The sequence below is a fragment of the Diceros bicornis genome, chromosome 19 (genome assembly GCF_020826845.1).
Source record: "Diceros bicornis minor isolate mBicDic1 chromosome 19, mDicBic1.mat.cur, whole genome shotgun sequence".
NCBI lineage: Eukaryota > Metazoa > Chordata > Mammalia > Perissodactyla > Rhinocerotidae > Diceros > Diceros bicornis.
Window position 1 is genome coordinate 5,873,198 of NC_080758.1, and position 22,052 is coordinate 5,895,249.

General features: G+C 58.9%; 1 protein-coding gene across 3 annotated transcripts in view; it reads left to right on the plus strand.

Annotated features, from left to right (window-relative positions):
* The window catches only part of PMEPA1 (prostate transmembrane protein, androgen induced 1), a 57,067-nt gene that overhangs the window by 29,298 nt on the left and 5,717 nt on the right, over window positions 1-22,052 (plus strand). Inside the window, exons 1-2 of one of the 3 annotated variants that reach the window (XM_058562419.1) lie at window positions 19,531-19,868; window positions 20,107-20,261. In XM_058562419.1, the coding sequence (XP_058418402.1) occupies window positions 20,151-20,261 (111 nt within the window). In that variant the 5' untranslated portion in view covers window positions 19,531-19,868; window positions 20,107-20,150. Of the gene's footprint in view, window positions 1-19,530; window positions 19,869-20,106; window positions 20,262-22,052 lie in introns of those variants that run through there. The other 2 variants (XM_058562418.1, XM_058562417.1) reach the window with 2 other exon arrangements.

The following is a 22,052-nucleotide window of genomic DNA, read 5'->3' on the forward strand; positions in this document are numbered from 1 at the left end:
AGAGCAGCTTGCACACTACCCTTTGTTGCCCTGGCAGGAAGGAGGCCCACGCCAGGGTCAGGGTGCCTTCTAGGTCTCAGGCAGGTAGCTGGTTTGGAGGGCATGGTGGATCCCAATGAGGCTGGGGTTTCTCCTTTCCACCAGAGGTTGGAAACAAACACGTCTCATATCTGCCCTGCGGGCACCCAGGGCAGACCTCACTAATCAATCACAGCACACTTGGCTGTGGGCCTGCACACAGCCTCAGCTCCTGTCTGTGGTAGAGCCTGGGTGGATGGGTGGGGGCTCCCGGGCCCAGGGCTTGTGGAAAGCCTTTCACCTGGAGAACTGGCAGTGGAGGTCGTGCAGAGTTCCCCAGCTGGTCAGAGGGCACAGCTTTGCAGTCGGAGGCTGCTCTCCAGGCTGCCCCGGCCCGTTGTGGCTCTCTGCAAAAACTGAATGGAAACACTGGCTTCCTAGAGGCCCTGAGCTTCCGGCCGCCTGTGCGTTTGGGTCAGAGGGCTCCAGGACAGTGACTGTCCTTTGCACAAGGGCAGAAGCTGGGAGTGGTCATAACCCCAGCTTCCCTACAGACTGACAATCCCATTTTAGAAACCCTCTCCCTCCCTTTGTCAGGGACCTGGGCCCCCCGGAAGGCTGGCTTTCATTTTCCGTCTTCCAGAGAAGGTCTGTAAACAATGCTCACGTGCACGCAGGGGCTGCTCTTCCTCCCTTCACTGGCTCATTTTCTCATTCCACAAGCATTTATTAAGCGCCTACTGTGTGCCTGGCACAGGCCATGAGTCTGTGATCAGAGTACCTGCAGCAGCTCCGACCTTCAGAAACTTATAATCCAAGTGTTAAGTGAGCAAGCTAATTTCCCTAATTTGTCTGCTTTCAAATCAAATTTTTAGACTAGGTGGTAGTTTATTGTTCTGTGGACCGGTCACGTGATTTAGGTCTTTGCTGCTGTCTTCGTGTTGGGGCCTGATGGGGCGTCTGGCCGCCTGGCTCCTGTTGACCGAGCAGGTGTGGCATCCCAGGCACCATGCCCTCATCTAATCCTGAGTTTCTAGACCTCACACTCGTGGCATTTGGCGGTAGTTTGTTTCTGGGGGCTGTCCTGTGCACTACAGGATGTTTAGCAGCATCCCTGCCCCCCACCCTCAGATGCCAGCAGTACCGCCTCCCCATCGGGACAACCACAAATGTCTCCAGGCGTTGCCAGATGTCCCCTGGGGGGGAAATCGTCCCTAATAAGAACCTGCCTTAACCTAGGACCTGCCCTCGCGGCAGCTGTGGGTGTGGGCAGGCCGCCGTCTCCATCTGTCAGATGCAGGTGCCGACAGGACTCCCGCGGGGCTGGTGGGGGCTCGAGTGACAGGATGCACTTAAAGCTCTCCGCACAGCCTGGCTAAGCCGTGGTGCTGAAGCCCCCCGCCGGCGTCTGCCGGGCAGAAGTCGTTCCTCCGTTCACTCACCCGCCCAGGGTTCCTGGGCTTGTGGTGAGCGTGAGCCAGGTCCACGCCCCGTGCCAGACCCCCCTCGCAAAGACGAGCAAGGTCGTGGCCCTTACCCTCTGGGGTGGCGCGTTGCGCTGACCCCGCCCAGGGTCGCCTGTGTGGGAGGCTAGTGCCTAAGGGACAGAGAGGCTGGCACCGGCTACCCGGCTTTCCCTGGGGAGCTCTGTGGCTCTGAGCGACTGCCTTCCGCTCTCTGGTCCGTGCTTTTTGCATCTGACCCAGCTGCCTCCGCCCAGAGACCCCAGGCCTGTGTTTTTCCCAGGCTCATTCATGACCCCAGTCACTTCAGGGATCTCTGAACCACTCGAGGTGCCAGGCGTCCACCCGCTTCCTCTGCCTTCTGCCATAATCAGTTTAAATATCAGGCTCCAGCCTGTGCTTTTAGTACATCCGGACCTTCACTGTAAGAGTCTGAACAAGTGGTTCGTCCGCTGAAGGAATGAGAGCCTGGTAGAGATCGGTTAATCCGCAGCAGGGCACTTAGAAAAAAGACCGAATCCTGCAGGTCCCCGGACCCCCCTCTGCAGGATGCCAGTCATGGGCATGGTACGACGTGGGGCTCCGGATGCCGTGTGTAAGGAGCTTCCACGGGGATTGTGACGTGTGGCCTTGTTTGGAAAATCACTTTGGAAAATGATACCTGAATCGTTTTCAAACTCACGTTTCCTCTGCTGCCTCTGCCCACACACACACACACAGCCGCCCCCGGGAAGTCACATACGTGTGCCAGGCCCCCAAGCAGCTAACTCGTCGCACCCTCACCACGTGTCCCGCAGGCGTCGGTCTTCTTTCTTATACCTGAATGGGACAGACGTTCCTACCTCAGGGCCTTTGCACTGGCGGTTCATTCGGCCAGGAGTGTTCCTCCCCCAGCTTTCCTCATCATTCAGGTCTCGGCTCAAAGGCCACCTCCTCAGAGAGGCCGTTCTTGACACCCCATCCAGGGAACCTACCCTCCCGCGCACCCCGCTCATCACCCTCGTATTATCCTCCCAGCCCCGATGGCTACTGCTGCTTATTCGTGTATCCACTCGCTCAGTGTTGGTCCCTCCCCAGTTGACTTGAGCCTCAGACGGGCACACGTCTCCAGGGCTAGCGCAGGGCTGGCGTGGACCCCCAGATGCGGAGGGACGGGCACTTGTCACGGATCTCTCCAGCTCGGTTCGGTTCTCCTGAGGAGACAGCTGAGCAGTATTGGAGAGGAGGACACTCAAGTGTCTTCAAAGACGCCCACGTCGTTTGAAGATCCCGTGGCTCCTGACTCTTCTCCTGAGGTGGCCGCTGGCGGCGGGTGTGCAGTCACCTTATTGGCGATGCATTGATGCTTTACAGTGACACTTAACCTTGGGGATGCAGTGACACTTTGATAGGTTGTATTGGGGACATTCGATTGTATTGGGGGTACAGCAGTACTTTACGTCGGGGGAACCCCAACTGCTCCCTCCCCTGGGGGAAGAGGTTGGAGGTTCTTTGCTCCTTGCTGGGGGGACGCCAATGGGAGCCGATGCTCGGAGGTTACTTACAATCTTCTTGCTTTGTTTCTAAATTTTAAACAGCATGTTTAGAATTTAATCTTCAAACCTGGGAGCCAGACCTGCAAGTTGGAAGATGACAGCCGGGAGATGGTTTCGTTCGGCTGGCTGCTCAGCCAGATGGCAGGTGCCGTGAGCGGAGACGGGGGGAGGCTGGGGAGGGGAGAGCGGCTTCTGTTGCGGCTCTTACCCTCCGCCTGCGGTAACCACCCCCAGTGCCAAGCCTGGGCCGGGCCCCGGGATCGCTTGAGGCTGCTGGTGTTGCCCTCTGCCAGGGAGATGCCGGGGCCCCAGACTCTTCACTTTTTCTTTAACTTTTTATTTTGAGATCATTGTAGCCTCGCATGCAGTTGTAAGAGAGAATACAGAGAGAGCCCTTGTGCACATGGCCCCGCTTTCCCCGGCCGTAGCATCTCCCAGAGATACAGTAGCTACAGCACGAATACCACAGCCAGCAGGTCGACGTGTGGTGCCGTCCAGACATGCACGTTCCTCAGTTTCCATGCACTCGTCTGAGTGTGCACGTGTGCGTGCATTTGTGTGTGCGCGTGCGTGCGTGTGTGCACGTGTGTGTGCGTGTGCCTGTGTGTGCGCGTGTGCATGCATTTGTGTGTGCACGTGTGCATGCATTTGTGTGTGCGCGTGTGCGTGCGCGTGCATTTGTGTGTGCACGTGTGCGTGCGTGCGCCTGTGTGTGCGCGTGTGCGTGCATTTGTGTGTGCACGTGTGCGTGCGTGCGCCTGTGTGTGCACGCATTTGTGTGTGCACGTGTGCGTGCGTGCGCCTGTGTGTGCGCGTGTGCGTGCATTTGTGTGTGCACGTGTGCGTGCATGCGCCTGCGTGTGCGTGCGCCTGTGTGTGCACTCATTTGTGTGTGCACGTGTGCGTGCGTGCGCCTGTGTGTGCGCGTGTGCGTGCATTTGTGTGTGCACGTGTGCGTGCGTGTGCCTGTGTGTGCATATGTTGAGTTCTGTGCAGTTTCGTCACGTGTAGCTGTGTGTGCCCCCCACCCCAGTCTAGACACAAAACAGTCCGTCATTCTACCCTCTCACGGCCACACCCACCTCCCATCCGTCCCTTCCCTGACTCCTGGCAACCAGTAATCTGTGCATCTCTGTGATTTTGTCATTTTGAGAATGTTATATAAATGGAATCATACAGTATGCAGTCTTTTGAGATTCGCTTTTTTCACTCAGCATAATTCTCTGAAGCTCCATCCAGGTTGTTCTGTGTATCAACAGTTCCTTCCTTTCTCTCACGAGTCGTGGTCTGTGACACGGGTGTACCACATTAGTTCGCCCACAGCCTCTGGGCGCTTCCAGTCTGGGGCTGGTCCAGATAAAGCTGCTGTGGACGTTCGTGCACAGCTTTCTGTGTGAACGTCCGTCTTCATTCCTCTGGGGTGAGAGCCCAGGGGTGCTGTTGCTGGTCGTAGGGTAGTTGCGTGTTTAGTTTTGTGAAAGACCCTCCACTTCACCAACACCCTGCATCCGCTGGCCTCTGGGGAGAGATGTGAGTCCTGGCAAGTGGACCTTGGACGTGAATTCCTTCCTCCTTCAGATATTAATTGATGGCAGCGTATTGTGCCAGGTGTGGTGTCAGCCACCAGGGGAACAAGATAGACGAGGGCCTTCTCATGGTGCTTTCCTGCTGATGAGGTGAAGGCAGCCATAAACAGGCACGCTGACTAATAAAGAAGACAGTTCCTCATGATCGCCAACGCTCAGGCTTTCCTACCTGGCGGGAGCCTCCCGGGCTCTTTGCAGTCCTCAGACAGGCTGATAGGGCAGGGCTGCCGTTCGCCCCACCGTGCAGATAAAGAAGCAGAGGCACAGAGAGCCAGGCCCCTAACTAACTGGGTGGTGCATGGCCCCTCGTGGCCAGGACAGGCCATCAGGAGGCGCAGGGTGAGGGGAGAGGTGGGTACGTTTGGGATGGGGTGACTGGAGGCCCCTGAAAGGCCGTGCAAAGGTCCTGGGGTGGAAACAGGCAGAAGGCCAGCGTGGCTGGAGTGTGGTGAGTAGGGGAGGGAGGCAGGAGGTGCAGACGTGAGGCTGAGCGGGCCTCCTAGGCTTTTAATCTGGGTATGAGTCAGTGATTCAACTGATGTTTTTAAAAAATTGCTTTGGCTGCTGGGTGCAGAATAGACGGGGGGGGGGGGCAGTGTGCAATGGAGGAAGCGGGGAGACGAGAGAGGACCCATAGGCAAAACTTTTGCTCTCGAGGGATGACCCCCCAGTCTCCCCCAGCCTCACAGCCTGGAGAGACACCACACCCCCTCCCCGCCCCCCCGTAGGGTACCCGTCTGGGTGATCAGCTCCCTTTGGAACACAGTGCGGGGCGACGCGTCCCCATGGCCGGAGCCGCCTCTGAGCCACTCTCCCTCGCTCTGCCCTGCGAGGGCAGGAGAGAGGACCCCTGGCCAGCTGCCCCCTTGACCGTCCACAGCCGCACCTCAGGTTCCCGTGTAGGTCTGTCTCCTGGTGGATTCTTCTGGGTTCTCAATTTTTACAGCCGTTTCTCTCTTCTCCTCTCCACACCAGTTGTTATCATACAAATTGAATTTGCCTGCTCAGTATCAGCCACTCCAGATCATTCATATACGTGCGCTGGCGTCCTCGCATCCCTCTCGCCTTGCCTGCTTCTTAGCCTAATGACGGCCGCCTTTATTGTGCCCTTGCTGTGTACCAGCTGGTGTTGGGAGAGAGTACACATCCGCGAGTTCCGTTAATCCTCAGCAGTCCCGGGAGGTTACGCTGTCATTGATCCCTGCTTTACGATGGGGACACTGACACAGGGCGGCCGAGGAACCGCCGGAAGCCACACATACAGGAAGTGGATTAGTGGATTAGAATTCAGAGCCGGGACACTCGCCTCCCGCAGCTTTGCTGTGTCCTCATCTCGGAGCCAAGGTGCCTCCATGAGCTTCTGCCCTCAGAGAACAGTTGGTCAGAACCTTGGTCTTTCCAGCGTTTGGGATTTTCTGCTTCTGGAAGATGCTGTCTCACAAGGAAGTGACACCAGGGGCTGGAATAGCCTGGCTCGTCGGGTGGGGGGACGTGGGGGCCAGGAGAGGCGGCTGGAGTCCGGAGGCCTGTGACCGCCCTCTGGGAGTGTGTGTTGCCTGATGCCTGAAAAAGAGGAGGAGACTCAAGCAGAGTCAGCAGATTAGACCCCAGACAGTCCACACACGGGAGACACCCAGAAAGACAGACACCCCAAGAGAGAAGGACACAGACGATCAAAGATGGGAGACAGGCCCAGACACTGGGGCCCTCAGAGAGAGGCGGAGACAGACGTCCGTGCTCACCCCTGCTGCAGTGGGGACATCACCCTCCCCACCTGAGCTCCCAGCCTTGGCCCCACCTGGCCAGGTGGTCCGTTCAGTGGCCGACTGTCAGCGTGACCAATGCTGTTTTCTAGAACCTTCTGCCACAAAACTGAAACAAACTCGCAGCAGGAGTGCCCCATCCTGGGCCAGGGCGCCTCCTTGGGACCCCGAGTCCCACATAAATGTCTGAGCCGCATCATAGCCAGGGCCCCAGGCCGTTCCCGGGACCAGCCAGTTAGCACTTGTGTCATGATGAGGTGACCGTCCAGCCCAGTCTGGCCTCTGACGGACTTGGGCCTTAGCACCTGCTGTTCTTCCTGAGAGATGAGAGGAGGTGCCGAGGGGGAGGGGCCTCTGCTGCTTCAGCCGTCGGGGCCGCCGGGAGGTGGCGGTTTGTGGTTGTGGGTTTGTATTGAGTTTCTTATCTACTTCGTGACGAGGAGGACGGTGGTTAGGATGCCAGGCTCCCGCGTCCCCGGCCCTGCCATGTAAACCTGTGTGAGCTCGGGCACGTCGTCTTGCCTCTTTGAGCCCCAGATTCCCTGTCCCTAAAGTAGGGGCCCTTGGGACCAGGCCCCTCCTGGAGAGCTGCTGGGAGAGCTCAGAGACGACTGGAACCTCTGACCCAGGGCGGGAGACGCGGGAAGTGCGGGCTGCACCTGCTGTGGCTTCGTTGTTGAGTGAACGATGGGAGATTTCAGATCTCGATGGTCTGTCCCAGAAATCAGTCCAGCCAGGTTTCTGGGGGCACAGATTTGAATCCTTTTGCCAGAGAGAGAGGCAAAATCACAGGAGGATTCAAAGTGCCTCAGCCCCCGGGGGCCTGGCCCTGAATCTCCAGCCACAGCACAGAGCCTGGCACACAGTAGGTCCACAGTAAGTAGGTGCTGCTTGAATGAATGGATGGGACTAGAGAATTCCTGAGGACAGATGCAGATGACAGAGGAGATCGTCTCATGGAAAATAAAATCAGACACCCCCTGGGCGTCGTGCATGGAGAGGGAGGGCAGGCTGCTGGCTCTGCGTCTGTCCTGAAGGGGTGCGTGTGTTCCCTTGGTCTGCCCCCAGGGCAGGTGTCCTGTCTCCACGACTTGCAGCCAGTTTCCCCGCGTGTGGCTCCTTCTGTCTGTTCAAGGTGTGTGGGTGCACTTAGGCTGCCCTGTCAGGCGGGGGCCTTAAACCAGACATTTATTTTCTCACGGTTCAGGAGGCTGGGATTCCACGATCCAGGGGCTGGTAGATTGAGTCTCTGGTGAGGGCTCCCTTCCTGGCTTGGAGACGGCCGCCTTCTCGCTGCGTCCTCACGTGGGCTTTCCTTTGTGTGTGCTCGTGGAGAGAGAAAATGAGCTCTCTGGGGTCTCTTCCTTTAAGGACACTAATCCTGTAGGATCAGGGCCTCACCCTTATGACGTCGTTTAACCCAATTACTTTCTTAGAGGCCCTATCTCCAAATACAGCCACATGGGAAGTTGGGGCTTCAACATGGGAATTTCGGGGACACAGACATTCAGCCCCTAATACAAGGACCTCTCTCCTTCTGATTCAAGTGGAGGGTTTGGGAAGACAGGTGATAACTACCACCCCTGTGAGTTGTTCCCTTAGCACCAACTCCCATAGTGGCTGCCACTTGTAGGGTTTGTTGTGAGCCCGGCTCCGTGAGAGCCATCTTTCTGCAAAATTCCTGCGTTGGTCCATGAGCCAGGCACCATTTGGGTGTGGGGTCTGAAGGTGGGGAAGCGAGCAGAGAGGTGTGTGCTGCCTCCAGGTTTATACCTCGAGCCCCCACACTGCTCTGGAGCTAACGGGCTCCTCGCTGCTTGGCCAACCATGTGTTAACCACTGCTAGTTTCTTTATTGCCTAAGTACCTTGGTGGGCCGGACACTGGGGATTGACTGGTAAAGGGGACACTCTCTTCCTTGGAGCTGGGATCCCGCGTGGCAATGGCCTGGGCTGGCACCATGGTGGGATGTAAAAGTTGCTCTGGGGCAGCCAGGGCTGGGCTTTGAGGGATGAAGAGGAGTCCACCATTTAGAGACTGGGCAGAAGGGCTCCAGCTGGCCAGGCTTGTGCTGGCTGTGAGGAAGCGGCAGGACAAGGAGACAGCATTCTGACGGAGTGGCCAATTAGCGGTGGCAACAAGAAGACACAGAGCGGGGACAGGCTCAGTCGTGACACATACCTTTTCCTGGAAGTTGTAGCAGATGTCCTGGGGGGTATTTACAAAAGTAAGTACCAGATGTATGGAAGAGCTTAGAACTGCCAGAGACACCAGAGAAGGACGTGGCCTCAGGGGCTGGGGCAGAAGTGGGCCCCCGAGGACTGGCAGCAGGAGGAGGAGACAGGGCAGCCCGGGCAGGTGGACCACCCTGGGCAGTGGCTTGGCATAAGGGAAGCAGAGATTCTGCTCCCGGGTCAGCCAGGAGGCTGAGAGGCACGTGCGGGCAATCAGGAGGCAATTAGCAATGAAGGTGGGAGGCTGGGGGCCCAGAAGGCCGGGTGTCAGCCCAGCAGTCGCCCCGGTTAATGACAGCTGGTGTTTATGGCCCACTTCGCCCTGCGCCGGGCACTGCTCATGGCATGCAGCGTGTGCTCACCCGCCCGCCTTATCTGCGAGACTCGGGGTGGGCACTCATGCTGCCCCGCTCCTCCAGACGAGGAAACTGAGGCACAGAGAATGAAATAACTCCCTCATGTCACATCTGGCCACTGGTCTGGAGTTGGGTCTGGCTCCAGGGCTCCTGCTCACCATGGGACTATCCTCCCCGTGTTGACTGACTCGGATTCAGTGCCGGGAGCCTGAGGGTGTGGGGGAGCCCGTCCAGGCCCTCACACCTTCTCCGGCCTCTCCTGACATCTAACCTCAGCCATTAGTCCCCCTCCTGCCTCTGCCCTGGGTGAGACCCAGCATAGCCCGGCCCCTCTCGGTCCTGAAAGGCAGGGGCGCAGCCAGGTCAGCGCTGAGACCCCGGCAGATGGTGCCCGTCCCGCCGGCGCTCCGAGGCTGTGCCGCACGTGGCCTGACTGGACGAGGAGCTGTGGACAAGCCGCTAAACGCCGGCCGCGTCGTGGCGCCCGCTCGAGAGCGGAGCTCTGTGTCCGAGAGGCCTGGAGACTGAGCCCCGGCTCCCCGCCCCTCTCCTGGCGCAGCCGCTCGGGCTCACGTCGGGGAACACCAGGCTCTTGAGGATCGGTAACTGAGAGAAACATCTGCTGGGTTCCAGGAGCACGCGGGGCCTCCCGAGTGGCGAGGGCGAGCGAGGGTCACGTTGTCAGCCGCACTCGGAAACTCGCGTACACGCGTGCCTGAGTCTTCTTAGTCTGTTAATTAAGATTTTTTAAAATATAATGATCAATGCTTGTTATAAAAGTGCAAACAATATAGAAATACAGAGTAAGAGGTGCAGTCTCCCTCTCCCAGAAGTAGCCATCATTAACAATTTGGTTTTTATCCTCATTTTTGCTATGAAAGCGGGTCCATGTTATATATGGACAGTTATATAGTCCATATTACATATGAAACTGTTCCAATTTCATTATTTTTGCTCAACAATAGTTACCAACATCTATCCGTCATCAGACCTAGAGCCCAGTGGTTCTCAGCCAGGGACGATTCTGCTCCCCGGGGGACGTGTGGCAAAGTCTGGAGACAGTTTGGTGTCACAACTTAGGGGTGAAGGTGCTACTGGCATCTGGTGGGTGGAGGCGAGGGGTGCTGCTGCACACCCTACGATGCGCAGGGCGCCCCCACCACGGAGAACCATCCAGCTCACAGTGTCAGTAGTGCCGAGGTTGAGAAACCCTGCTGTAGGTTTCTGCGTCTTTCCAGTGGCCCCATCGTATTCCATGATGTGATGTACTAGGGTTTGTTTAGTGGGATTTAGGTGGTCTCTGATTGTTCACTTTTTAAGAAACCCTGTAGTGGTGTCTTTAGACATATACGCTTTCAGGCCATTCTGTGAATTTTTGTGTTGGATAAGATCCTGGAAGTTAAAATTGCTGGGTTGAAAGGGAGCGTGCATTTTTAATTTCGATAGGTGCTGCCAAAATGCCCTCCCAGACTATTATGGCCGTCAGCACCACCACCGCAGACAGACTCCCTCGCTCCCCGTTTGTTCCCTCCTCCTCAATTAACAGAATGCAGCTGATTTATTTTAAATAACTTTCCACTGCACCTCCAACGTGTCCATTGATGGAGATGGCTCTCTCCCCGCAACTTCGCTCCATTCTGCCAATAACTCTTGAACGGTGATGGATATTTTGCTGACAGTGGGTGTTTAAAGATGTTCGATGTCGGTGACAATAGAAAAAAAATCCCATTAGTTCTTTCCATTTGGATAATAGCGAGAAAGATAAAAGGCACTGCTTTGTCTTTCCCACTGAAGGAGTGCTTCATCACGAGGTTCTAGAATGATTAGACAGGCCCTCGGCTGTCCCTAGAGCTCTCGTCTCACCATCCGGTTCCCACACGTGCTCTCAGACCCGGCACTCACCCATCACGCAGCCTCAGGCCCTCCAAAGCCACCTCCCAAGAGATGACCTCGGGGTGTGCGGGGTGGAGCCCCATAGTGAATGAGGCTCCCCGCTTCTGCCAGGTGGGTCTCAGAAGGCAGCGCACCTGTAACCCAAGGGCTCCCACAAACCAGGACGAGGTACCCGTCAAGAGGATTTGTGGAGTTAATGATTTATCAGCAAAATCCTATAAACCTGGCCCTGTATTTATTGTCTAATTAATGCACCTTGATTCTGTATGGTCCCTTGCACTTCCAGATGCTTCCACCTCTGCTGGGGCAGACTAGTGTGGGTCCTTCTGTCTGGCTCTGGTGGGGGGGACTATAGAGCTGAGTCCCGGGTGCGCATCCTGAAATTCTCCTAACTGGAGGGGAGGGAGACAGTAAGAGTTCAGTGGGGGATGCCCACCTGCTGGAGAGTCCAGAGAGGGAGGGCTAAGCCCAGCAGGGAAGTGCATGTGTGCACAGGTGTGTGTGCATGGTGTGTACGCCTGGGGGAGGAAGGGAGGGAGAGCGTCAGCCAGGTGAGAGAAGGCTGGCAGTGGCCTCCAGGCAGAGAGAAGGGCGTGAGCTTGGACTATCTTCTGTGGTCCCGTTTGCGCGATAGCCCCATGCAGCCCGAGGACGCCTTCCTCCCTGGAGTGGCCGTCAGTCCAGCCTGGTGTGGGGGAGAGGCAGAGAGCCCTGCCTCACAGGGCAAGCTGCATGTCCGGCCACATGCGTCTCCCCCTCTGCAGGCAAGGGGAGGGCAGGCCCGGGGGGAGATGAGTGTCTACTCCTGGTGTCACCTTGGGCTTCTCAGCCAGGGGCACCTGCAGGGTGGTCAGGCCCCCTCCCGGCCCCACCAAGGGCGATCGCAGCACAGCGTCCAATCTCCCAGGGCCGATCAGAGACCACCTGATGTCTGGGCTCATACCCTCAACCCCAGACTGAGGGGCTTGACCTCAGCCGCCCCTGGAAGTGCTGCAGACACGAATGACAGCCCTCTGCGGGGAGACCACCTGGGAAGCCTCATGATGGGGAGCGGCTGTCTGTTCTGGATGCTGGCAGATGCTCCTTACGTCTTTTCTCTTTTACTATAAATGGCATGACACGTGCTCGAAAATGCTGAGCACTCACAAGTGTGTGTTATGTGGAAGGGTTGTCCCCTCCATGGGCCTGTCCCCAGGGTAACCACGTGTGTGTCCTGCAGGCCCCTGGTCTGTGCAGAGAGTCACCCATAGATGTGGGTATGTACCATAAAATTCACTGTTATTTTAAAGTATACATGTTCTTTTTTAAACAAAAACGGACTCGTCCTATTTGGTGGCCTCTCCTCCTTGTCTTGGGGCATCTTTTCGTGTCAGTGCACACGGGTCTGCAGGCCGTGCCTTCCGGGGCTGCATCAGCCCCTTTGGCAGACGCTGAAGTGGTGCCTAGGATTTTACCCCTTTGTGCAAACCTGCAGGCCTTCTTGACATTCCTCTGTGCACGAGAGCAAAGGTGACCATTTATTCAACATATTTACTGCGTGCCTGCTCTGGGGAGGGCGCTGTCTTGGTGCTGGGGACACAGACAGTAAGCAGAGAGTCCCCTCTGGTGACACTGGTGCTCTAGGGAGAGGCAGGAAATGAACGGTTAGCCAGGACACAAAGAGCATCTGGATTAGTGCTCCAGAGAACGATGGAGCAGGCACAGAGCGTGGGTCCTGGGGTGTGGGGCAGAGCACTGTTTCAGACAGGGTGAGGAAATGACATTGGAACAGAGACGGAGCGTAGGGAAGGGGGCAAGCCTGTGCCTGTGGGGAAAGATCATTCTAGGCAGAAAGAAGGGCGTGTGCAAAGGCCCTGAGGTGGGGCTGTGCTTGGTCCTTTTACGGAATACCTGGTCAGAGCCGAGTGAGCGAAAGGGAGTCCCAGGAGAAATACATGTGGAGATAAACGCCCGGAAGTTGATCTGCCTGGTCTAGGATTCACACTTGAAAGTTTTGAGCAATTGCTGTTTCGCTCCACAGAGGTGCTGCCAGTTTACGCTGTCCACCAGCTACGGCGCTGGCCGAGGGGAGGCACTCTGGGGGGCCTTCTCCAGCCACTGTGGCTTCGGACGGCCCTAGCCCAGCTCTATGTGGGGAGAGGGGGCAGGCGTGGCCTGGGCCTGGAGTTCTTGGTTCCGCGGTTCCCTTCTGGAGATGTTGGCTCCAGATTACCTCGTGGAGTTCTCACCGCACCATGTGAAGTGGGAACTGGGTCATCCCTCCGTTTTTTCCCCAGATGAGGACACTAGTGGTTTGCCTAAGGTCACAGTAAGTGGCAAAGCTGAGATTGGAACCCAGGTACCTCGGGGGCAAACCTTGTGTTCCTAACCTGTACCCTAAATTCCGCCATGAGCGGCAATGCCAGGAGCCTCAGGCCCTGGTGCAGGGCCAGTCCCACCTCTCGAGAGCCAGCGTGTGGCTTGTTTCCTCTGACACCGGACAGAGTCTCAGGGTTATGTGTTCACGTCACAGGTGCCCGACTTGGCACACTCGAGTCAGCACTGGGGAAGCGGTGCAGTCTCTTTTTAAAAGTGAGAAAACTGGCCTAGATTTGCTGCCCGCCTCCCAGACCTCAGAGAGAGACAGATCCATCTTTTTACCTATAAATGGTCTTCCCCTAAGGAATAAACGTGCTGTCGGCGGTGTTTGAAATGGCACCAGGAGCGATCAGAAAGTTACTCCTTTGACGTCTGGTTCAATTTTATTTGAAATTCTGGGGGGAAAAGGAGCTGGGTTCTTATTCAAATGCAGTGGGGGTGGGGTGGGGGAGGAGGGCAGTAAATGAAGTGGCAGGAACCCCAGGCAGGCTGGGGCTCCAAGGAATGACAGTGAGGCCCGCCCCGGCCGGTCGCATCCAGGCAGGCCTAACAAGATTAGATTTTCATAAATTTCAGACAGCGCCACTTCCTAATTCCTCAGTGTGCGGCCAGGAGGCCAGACAGGGCCGCCTGCACGGGCTGCTTGTTAACCAGGAAGCACGCCGGCTGCCCCTGCGCTGGGAGCAGACACCAGGCGGGTGGGTGAGGAGGGGTCGTCTGGTCTGGAAACCTGCTGTGGGCTGGCGGGAGCCAGGTGGACTCTGGCCCAGCTCTCCAGCCGAGGAGCGAGAATGAGCTCCGGTGCCCCACTGCCACTCCGATGATTAACAGAAACCTTAGTGACCGTTGCGCCCACTTACCATGCTTGGGGCTCGGCATGTTCTTCGCACACATCACCAAATTCTATGCCAGCCCTCTCCCCATTTACAGCTGGAAGTGGCTGGACGCGGGTTTGACCCAAGCCTCCTGCTCTGTGCTTAGTTCAGGTTGAGGCTTCATCACCAAGAACGCCCCCGGGCCATGGACTTGGGCGCAAGAGGATTGTGTCTTGGCCTCGACTCCCCCGGGCAGAACATGGGCGCCAAACCACAGCTGCGTCGGCAGCAGCTGTGATGTGGTCACCAGTGGAAACCACAGAGTTCGTGTCACACTGACATCTGTCAGGTCGCTTAAACGTGAGAACGTCCCCGTGTCACAAAGGTAATCCTGTCTGTGCTTCCCACATCGCAAATCTGGTTGAGAGTTTGGTAACTATTTTGGTATAATTGGCTTCCTTTTTAGGCCACAATTTTATTTAATTTTAATTTAGTTTTATTTAAAAAACTGTATTCTGAGAGAGCATCCTGGCTTCCCCAGCCGCGGGGGGCTCCACTGCAGGGAGGAGGTGAGGCACCTCGGCCTGAAGCTGCAGACGCAGGATGGCTCTGCCAGCTCCTCGCCTGGGATGGGGCCGATGCTGCACCTTGGGGGTTGTTGTGGGAATTTCGAGCGGGGAGTCCTGTCCTGGCGAGGCCCTTGGCACCCGGGTATCGGCAGAGGGGATGGCAGCTCTTAGTGTCTTTATGCAGTGCCGTGGAAGGTGCCCAGAGCTCCCCAACTGCCTGGCACGAGGTTCCCTCCTAACCCTCCTGTGACGGAGGCGGGGGTGTGGATACCACTGGCCGCAGATACTGGCTTCGTGGACCGCATGATGCTCCAGCCAGCCCCCATCCAGCCTGGTGACCGTTCCCGCTCAAGTCCCACTCAACACAAACCCGCGCTGTTTCTGACATTCTGGGGCCGTGGTACCCAGGACCGTTGGGTATGGGTGGTTGGCCTAACCTGGCGCTGAAAGCTCGGGCTTGGGGGGTCTGGGCCCTCAGGCTGCGTGGCCTTCGGCCAGTCATCTCACGTCTCTCTACCTCACTTTCCTTATCTGTAAAGTGGGGGTCGTGTTAGTATCTACATCACAGAGTGACGGCGAGGATTCAATAAGATGATGCTCTTCGGGAGTCAGGATGCGGGCCGTGCCTGGCATTTGGGGGGCGTGGTTCACACTGCCCCTCTGTCTAGTGTCACACGGCTTGGGAGAGGAGCAGGGACTTGTGCGCACACATCCCAAAGTGACCGTGTCTCTGGAGGAGGAGACAGAAGGGAGGGTCAGGCCACTCCAATGAGGTGGACGAACCTGTTAATTTGAGATTATCCATGAGGAAAGAGGACGCTAAATTAAAATGGAGTGACCTTAGTGTGCATGTGGAAGATGGGCTCAGTCACCCCAGAGGGCCTGCCGCGTCCTTGCCCACCCCCAAGGGGAAGTTACCAGAAAGAATGGCGAGCTGCTCCCCTGCCCTCCCCACAGTGGACAGACTTGATGCCCAGAACAAAATGAGGGAAATTCAAGGTTTTTTCGCCAAAGGCTCCTGTTCTCATAGCCGGGTCCTCGGTGGAGGGACAAGTCCCCATAAGTCCCTGGTGGCCGTGGGTGTAGCTGCCACCTCGATGACCTTTTGGACTCAGCTTGCCCCAAACCCACAACCCTGGGGCAGGGGCCAGTAGGGCACTCTGGGCCAAGCAGAAAGTCGGCACACCTCAGCGTTTCCAGGGCTTTGGCCCAGCTGAGGGGTGCCTTTTGTCCCCTTTGGGGTGTGGGAATTGTGACAGTGGGGACGGTGGAGCACTCACTCTGCCCTGTTCTGAGCTCCTTACAGTGTTATTTCATCCCCACCCCGCAAGGTTGTACCTGGGGCTCACAGGGGTAAATGTGCCCAGGGTCACTCGGCTGGTAGCTGGCAGATGCAGGAAGGCAGGACCAGGCCTTCTCAGAGGTCCTCGGGGCGTGGGGACATAACTGATGCTTTGGGGAAGCCAGGAGGATTTAGCGGAGAACACGGCCCTTCCCCCTTCTAGGGGTGGCTCTGGGTTCAGGACCCAGCCCTGCTCTTTCTAGGTGCGTGCTCAGGCAGCTTCTCCCTGAGCCTCAGTTTGCTCATCTGCAGAATGGCTGTGGCGACGGCATCACCTTGCAGACTTGGGGCGGCAGGCGCAGGCACGGGCCGGTGCACGTGTTGTAGCCGTTAGAGTCATCTCGGCAGTTGCCGTGAGTAGTGAGGGGGGCTGTGGACCAGCTCAGCCCCCTTTGTCTGTGACCAGGCTTTAGCTGGGAGTCTGTGGTCCCGGGAGACTCGAGACCAGGTTGGAGGCACTGGTAGGACCCACCCCTGCAGGTACCACGCTGGGCACTTGGCCTCATGTCCAGGCAAAGGGGAGGTCTGTCAGATTGGGGAAACTGAGGCAGGTGTACTGGGGCTCCTCTTGGCCAGAAGTCCCGAAGCCACCTGCTATGTGGGCTTTGGCCTGCCCAGTGCTTTTAAAATTCTTGAATGCATTGCCAGTGTTCAAGGTCAGGCAGCTTTACAAAGGTTTCTAGGTTCTGGAGAGATCCGTGGTGTGGCCGCACGGGGCTGTCCTGTCTCGAGTGCTGTGCCGCCTGACCCGCTGGGGTTTCAGCTAGTCATGTCTATCTGGAGAGCTGTGTGGACGTGGTGGGCAGGGAGCTCATGCTCGACTAGCGATGCCTGCCGTGGGAGCAGGAGTGAGGAGTCGAGGCAGGGATGCTGAAGCCCGGGCTGCCCACAGGGCCAGGCAGAGGATGTCGGGAGGAGTGGGCCGGGCCCGCGTGGACAGCGCTAGCCTGTGTGAAGAGGGTGGCTGCCTGCAGTTTCGGTCCTGTGAGTGGGGGCTGTGGACTGTGCCACCTCTCAACAGGTACCTTCATGGTGTGCTTCCCTGAGAAGTGAGTTCTTGTCCCCGAAGGTGGTGTCTCCTGGGAGCAGCACCCTAAGTGTGAAAGTGCATGGGGGGTGCTGTGGGCGGGACTCACCACGGCCAAGGCAGTCCTCAGTGGGCGCGTCGGAGACCCCCGATGCTGCCAGTGGGGGAACCAGAGTATCAGTGCTTACCCAGCCGCGTCCTCACAGCGTGGGGGTCGCTGTTAGGCCTGGGTGGAGACCTCGGGACCTCTTTGGCCCAGGTGTTCTCTGCTTGCTGGGTCAGGGTGACTCACCTGCAACCCTCAATGCCCCACCCACCCGTGCCTCCCTGCCTGGGTGTGGCCTGGAGTATTCAGCACGGTCCTGCTTAACCCTCCTTCTTCGGGCTTACAGGTTTGGGCTGTCCTGGTTTTGCTGTGGTTGTGGTGCTGGTGAGCCCCCCGTTAATCACGGTCACTTGAGGGAGCACTCCTGTGTGCTGAGCACCCTGCCTGCACACGGCTCTGCTGGCAGGTGCCCCTTGTCTCCTCCTCTACCAGGGAAGCGGGGGTGGCCTCAGAGGTGAGGTCCAGGGCCACACAGAGCGGGGCTGGGGGTCCTGCCGGAGCTGCTGTCCAGGGCCCCGGAGTCTCAGGAGCCCTCAGGACCCTCCCTCCTCCTCAGCCTGGACCCCAGGCCTCTGGCTTCCAGAGTGTAGCCCAGAAGTCAGTTGTCATTTCTCTTTTTCCGAGAGTTTTCTTTCCCTCCCTGTGTGGGTTTTCTGTCTCCGTGCCCTAATGGGCTTGTGGCACAGGGACCAGGGTGGTCACTTTAGTGCTTTCAGGGGCCTGTGCTCATTTCTGGGAGTGGTCTCTCCCTGTCTGGACACAGGCCCCCAGAAGTCAGGTACTCCTGCCCTTCCGGCCCCTCCTGGGGGGCCAGGAGAGCTGCGAGGGGCTTGTTTACACCCACTCGGCCCGCTGGGGTCTCACCCGTTGCCCACTTTCGGCCCCTGCTGGCCTTGCTGCCTCAGCCGCCGACTGGCTGTTGCTGTGTGGGCCCCGGACACCAGGAGGAGGGCAGCAGCCTGGCCTGGGCGCTGCAGGCCACCAGGGCCTCGGACAGGGCCAAAGGCAGCCACACACCTCGCTTCCTCCAGGCCAGCATGGGCAGGGCCCTGGAGACAGCAGGGGAGGGGCCGAGGGGTGCCCGCGGCCGAGGTCCCCACTGGGGTGAAGAGTGCATGAGGTTGGGGAGGGACTCGCGGCCCCTCTGAGGAGGGCGGGCGTGGGTGTTGCACAAAGCAGGCCTGTGTGTCCCCTGAATGGGTGGCTTTATCCTGGGCCCTAACAGACAGGACCCAGGCCCGACGGCATCAGGCCAGGCTGCCCAGGCCCTGGACCAGCCTGTCTGGGGAGGCAGGAGGTGTGGCCACAGTGACTGGGTCAGAGGCCTGGCCTTTGCCTGACCCAGGCCCCACCCGCCCTCCTGGCGGGAAAGTGAAGGTGACCAGTGGGCCATTGGAGGTTTGCCCGATTTCCCACTACGCGGGGCCCCAGCCTTTGCGGGGCTCGGGCAAGGCTCACCATAGTCCCCAGCCAGTTCCTTCTCCCTCCCGGCCCCTCCAGGGCAAGATGGGGATGCAGTGTCAGCCGGGCCACTGCCAAGGCCCCGGGATCCAGAGGCCTCACGGGGGCAGAGGCCAACCTCCAGTGGACAGTCGAGTGAGAGGAGCCAGCAGCTTTGGGCCCTTGGGCTGCGAGAGTCTGTCCCCTGACCTCGGGACCTCGGTTTCCTCACCTGAGAGATGGGATAATAAAGCACCTGTCCGGATGCTCGGCCCTGGAGAGGGAGTCTCGACCCCGGCACGTCACCCGGATCACTGTCTGTTGTGGGGTGTCCTGTGTGCTGGATATTGAGTAGCACCCTGGCCCCCGCCTACTAGATCCCAGGAGCACCCCGGGTTGTGACAGCCTCTCATGTCCCCAGACATTGCCACATGTCCCCTGGGGGCAGACTCGCCCGACTCATAAAGGCCTTAGGTAAACACTGGCACCGTAGGGCAGGTGTATGACGTGGCCTGAGGAGGTGGGCGTCCTGGGGGCCTGGGTGGGAAGAAGGTGGCCGGGGCTTCGGGGAGGATGTGGGGGGTTGATTCTGAGTGGGGAAGCCTCCACTGCTGGACCAACAGTAACGTGCGCCTAGGATGACGCACTGCTGTCCTCAGGAGACAGGCTGGGGCCGGAGGGCTTGGCCCTCGCCGGGTTTGGAGTTTGGGTGGGCCCAGCACAAGTGGCCAGAGCCCTTGACTCGGCGCCCCCCGCGCTGCCTGTTGCTTTCCACTCCCCCCGCCCCCGCCCGTCCTGCTCGGTTTGCCTGTCTCTGGGGAGGAAGAGCTGAGTCAGGGGCCCTGAGCTTGAACTTGTGCCCCTGGGGAGCCCTTGGCTAATTGCTTGTTAGTGCCCAGGTGTGGGGAGGCTGCCTGTGGCCCTCGGGGTCTGAGGGGGGCACATTCCTGTGCTGGGTGGTGGGGCGGGTGGTCTGCCCCCGCGGGGGCCTCAGGCTGAGGAGGCTGGGGAGCTTGGCAGCGGGTGCCCCCTCTGCCATGTCACCGCCCAGCACCCTGGCAGGACCAGCGCCGGCGTCCCGCCCGCTGCTGGGGGCTCTGCTGGCACCGACCACGGCCAGCTGCCGAGCCGCCTCGACACGGACCCGCCTGAGTCAGCAGAGACCGCCCGGCTCCGGCAGGATCAAAATAACCTTCTTCCTCTTCTAGCACTTGAGGGTTTTTCCGCCTTCAAGGGGAATAACAAAACAAAACCAAAAAAAAGAATGAGAATTGCGGCATCTGCAGCCCCTGGAGTGCGGTTTTTCTGAGGCCTCGTCACCGAGGGGGGGTCCCTGCACACTCCTGTTGAGGGTGGTGTGTGTGGTAAATGTGTAGTGTGTACATGTTTGTGTGTCATCTGTGTTTGTGTTTGTTGGTGTGTGTGTGTGTGTTGGGGCTCGTGTGTTGGGGTATGTAAGTGTGTTGGGGTGTTTGTGTGTTGAGGGTGTGTAGCCGTGTGGAGGGAGCGTGTTGGGGGGGTGTGAACACTCAGAAGGGCTGGGCCCTGAGCCCCCGGCCGCGTCCGTCCCCGAGGTCTCATGCGCCCCCCTTGGTCCCACAGCGGAGCTGGAGTTCGTGGAGATCACCATCATCGTGGTGGTGGTGATGGTGATGGTGGTGGTGATCACGTGCCTGCTGAGCCACTACAAGCTGTCAGCGCGCTCCTTCATGGGCCGGCACAGCCAGGGCAGGAGGAGAGAAGACGCCCTGTCCTCGGTGAGTGCCCCCCACCCCATCCGTCCTCTGAGCTCCCAGGGCAGTGGGGCCCCTCACAGAAGTGCCCGTGTGTCCTGATCAGGGTGCCCCTGGAGCTGGGGGGCCGAGACTGAAAGCAGGGAGACTGTCAGCGGCTGCAGGGGAGGCGGCGGGGGGTGGGGCGGCAGTGAGGAGGGTGTTCTGGGTACAGGCAGGGGACTGATGGGACAGGGTGGTGGACACTGTGCCCGTAGTCCTGCGACCATGACCCAGACGGATGGGAGGCGGCCCTGCCCCGGGCCAGCGCTCTGCAGGCGTCGGGCCAGGGACTCACAGCGCCTTGGAGGCGACAGGTCACGAGGGAAAAGGCCCTTCCTGGGTCTGAGTTGAACCCCAGCTCCACGGGTCCTGGCCATCTGCCCTTGGACCAGTCCCTGCTCCACGAGATGGGGAAAGGGGCTGACGATGCCCTGTCTCCCAGAGGATTCAGGGTTCAGCACGAGTGAGGGCCCAGGTGCCACTGACCAGGGCTGTGCAGGTGCTTCCATTCACCCATTCACTTACTCGCTCATCCAGCCAGCCACCCACCCACCCACCCATTCCTTCACTGACTATCTACTGAGCACCCTCTGTGTGCCTGAACCCGCCCGGCACTGGGGGGAAATGGCTGTGAGCAGGTCCCATGGGATGGTCCCTGCTGGGCTGGGTCTAGACAGACAGGAGCACCTAAATCAGATGACACTCATGCTCTGAAGGAAGCCGAAGGGCTGTCACCGAGAATCCCGGGGTGGCTTGTTCAGCTGGGATAGTCGGGGCGAGGCTCTGAGGCCGGGCTCTGAAGGCTGAAGTGGAGGTTGGGGGACAGGGGGTGCAGAGAGGGACAAAGGTTTCACTGTCCTGCTGTTAATGGTAACGCTGCGTTTCGATCTGTGAGTAGAATTGCGAGCCTCTCTGGGCGTCCTGGGAGCCCCAGCACATATCCTCAGGACTCGGCACGTCGGAGCAGCCGGAGCAGCTCCCGGTGGGTGGGAACCTGCCCTCCAGCTTAGACACCCAGGTCCTCTCCGTTCACCTGGGCCTCCAGGGCTGCACTCTCCCTGCGTGGGTGCTTCTTCTGCAGATGGACCGAGGGGAGTGCAGGGTCCCTTTCTGCGCGGCCTCCGTCTCCATGCCTGCGACGTGTAATTTAACAGTCTGGGACAGAAGCGGCTGTCTGACGGGCAGGCGGGGAATTACAGGGAGAAGGCGGGCGGCCCGGGGCAGTGGGCGGGAGCGCCTCGCTGAGCCCTGTGTGCTGGCCACTGAGGACAGTGATGGAATAAGGAGGCAGTGCTGGCGTGGCCTGGGCTCTGAGGGATCCCTGGGGTTGGCGGCAGAGCTTCGGGGCAGAGCCAAGCCGGGCTGGCTGGCCCGTCCCGGGCAGGTTTGGGCCTCTCTTGCGTCAGGCCTCGGCGCGTCACCAGGTTGCCAGGGCAAGGAGCAGCTGCTCTGGTCCTTCTGAGGGGAGCACCAGGGGCCCCCAACCTGAGGCCCAGTGTGTGTCCGAGGTCGCTGGGCACTGCTGGGACTTCGACAGCCGGCTCACCTGTGTGTTCGTTTACTGCCGTTACCCCCAGCGACGGGGCCGCCAGCTGCCCTGCGATGCGCACCTGCCTGCCACTGCTGCACTCGCAGACTCCCCCACTTCAGCAGCCGGGGCACCCCGTTTAGGGAGGAGAAACGGGCTCAGAGAGTAGGAACATTTACCTGAGGCCACGCAGCTTGTAAGTGGCAGTTTGAAGAGCCCCGGCCCGTTTTGTCTTCCCTCCGATG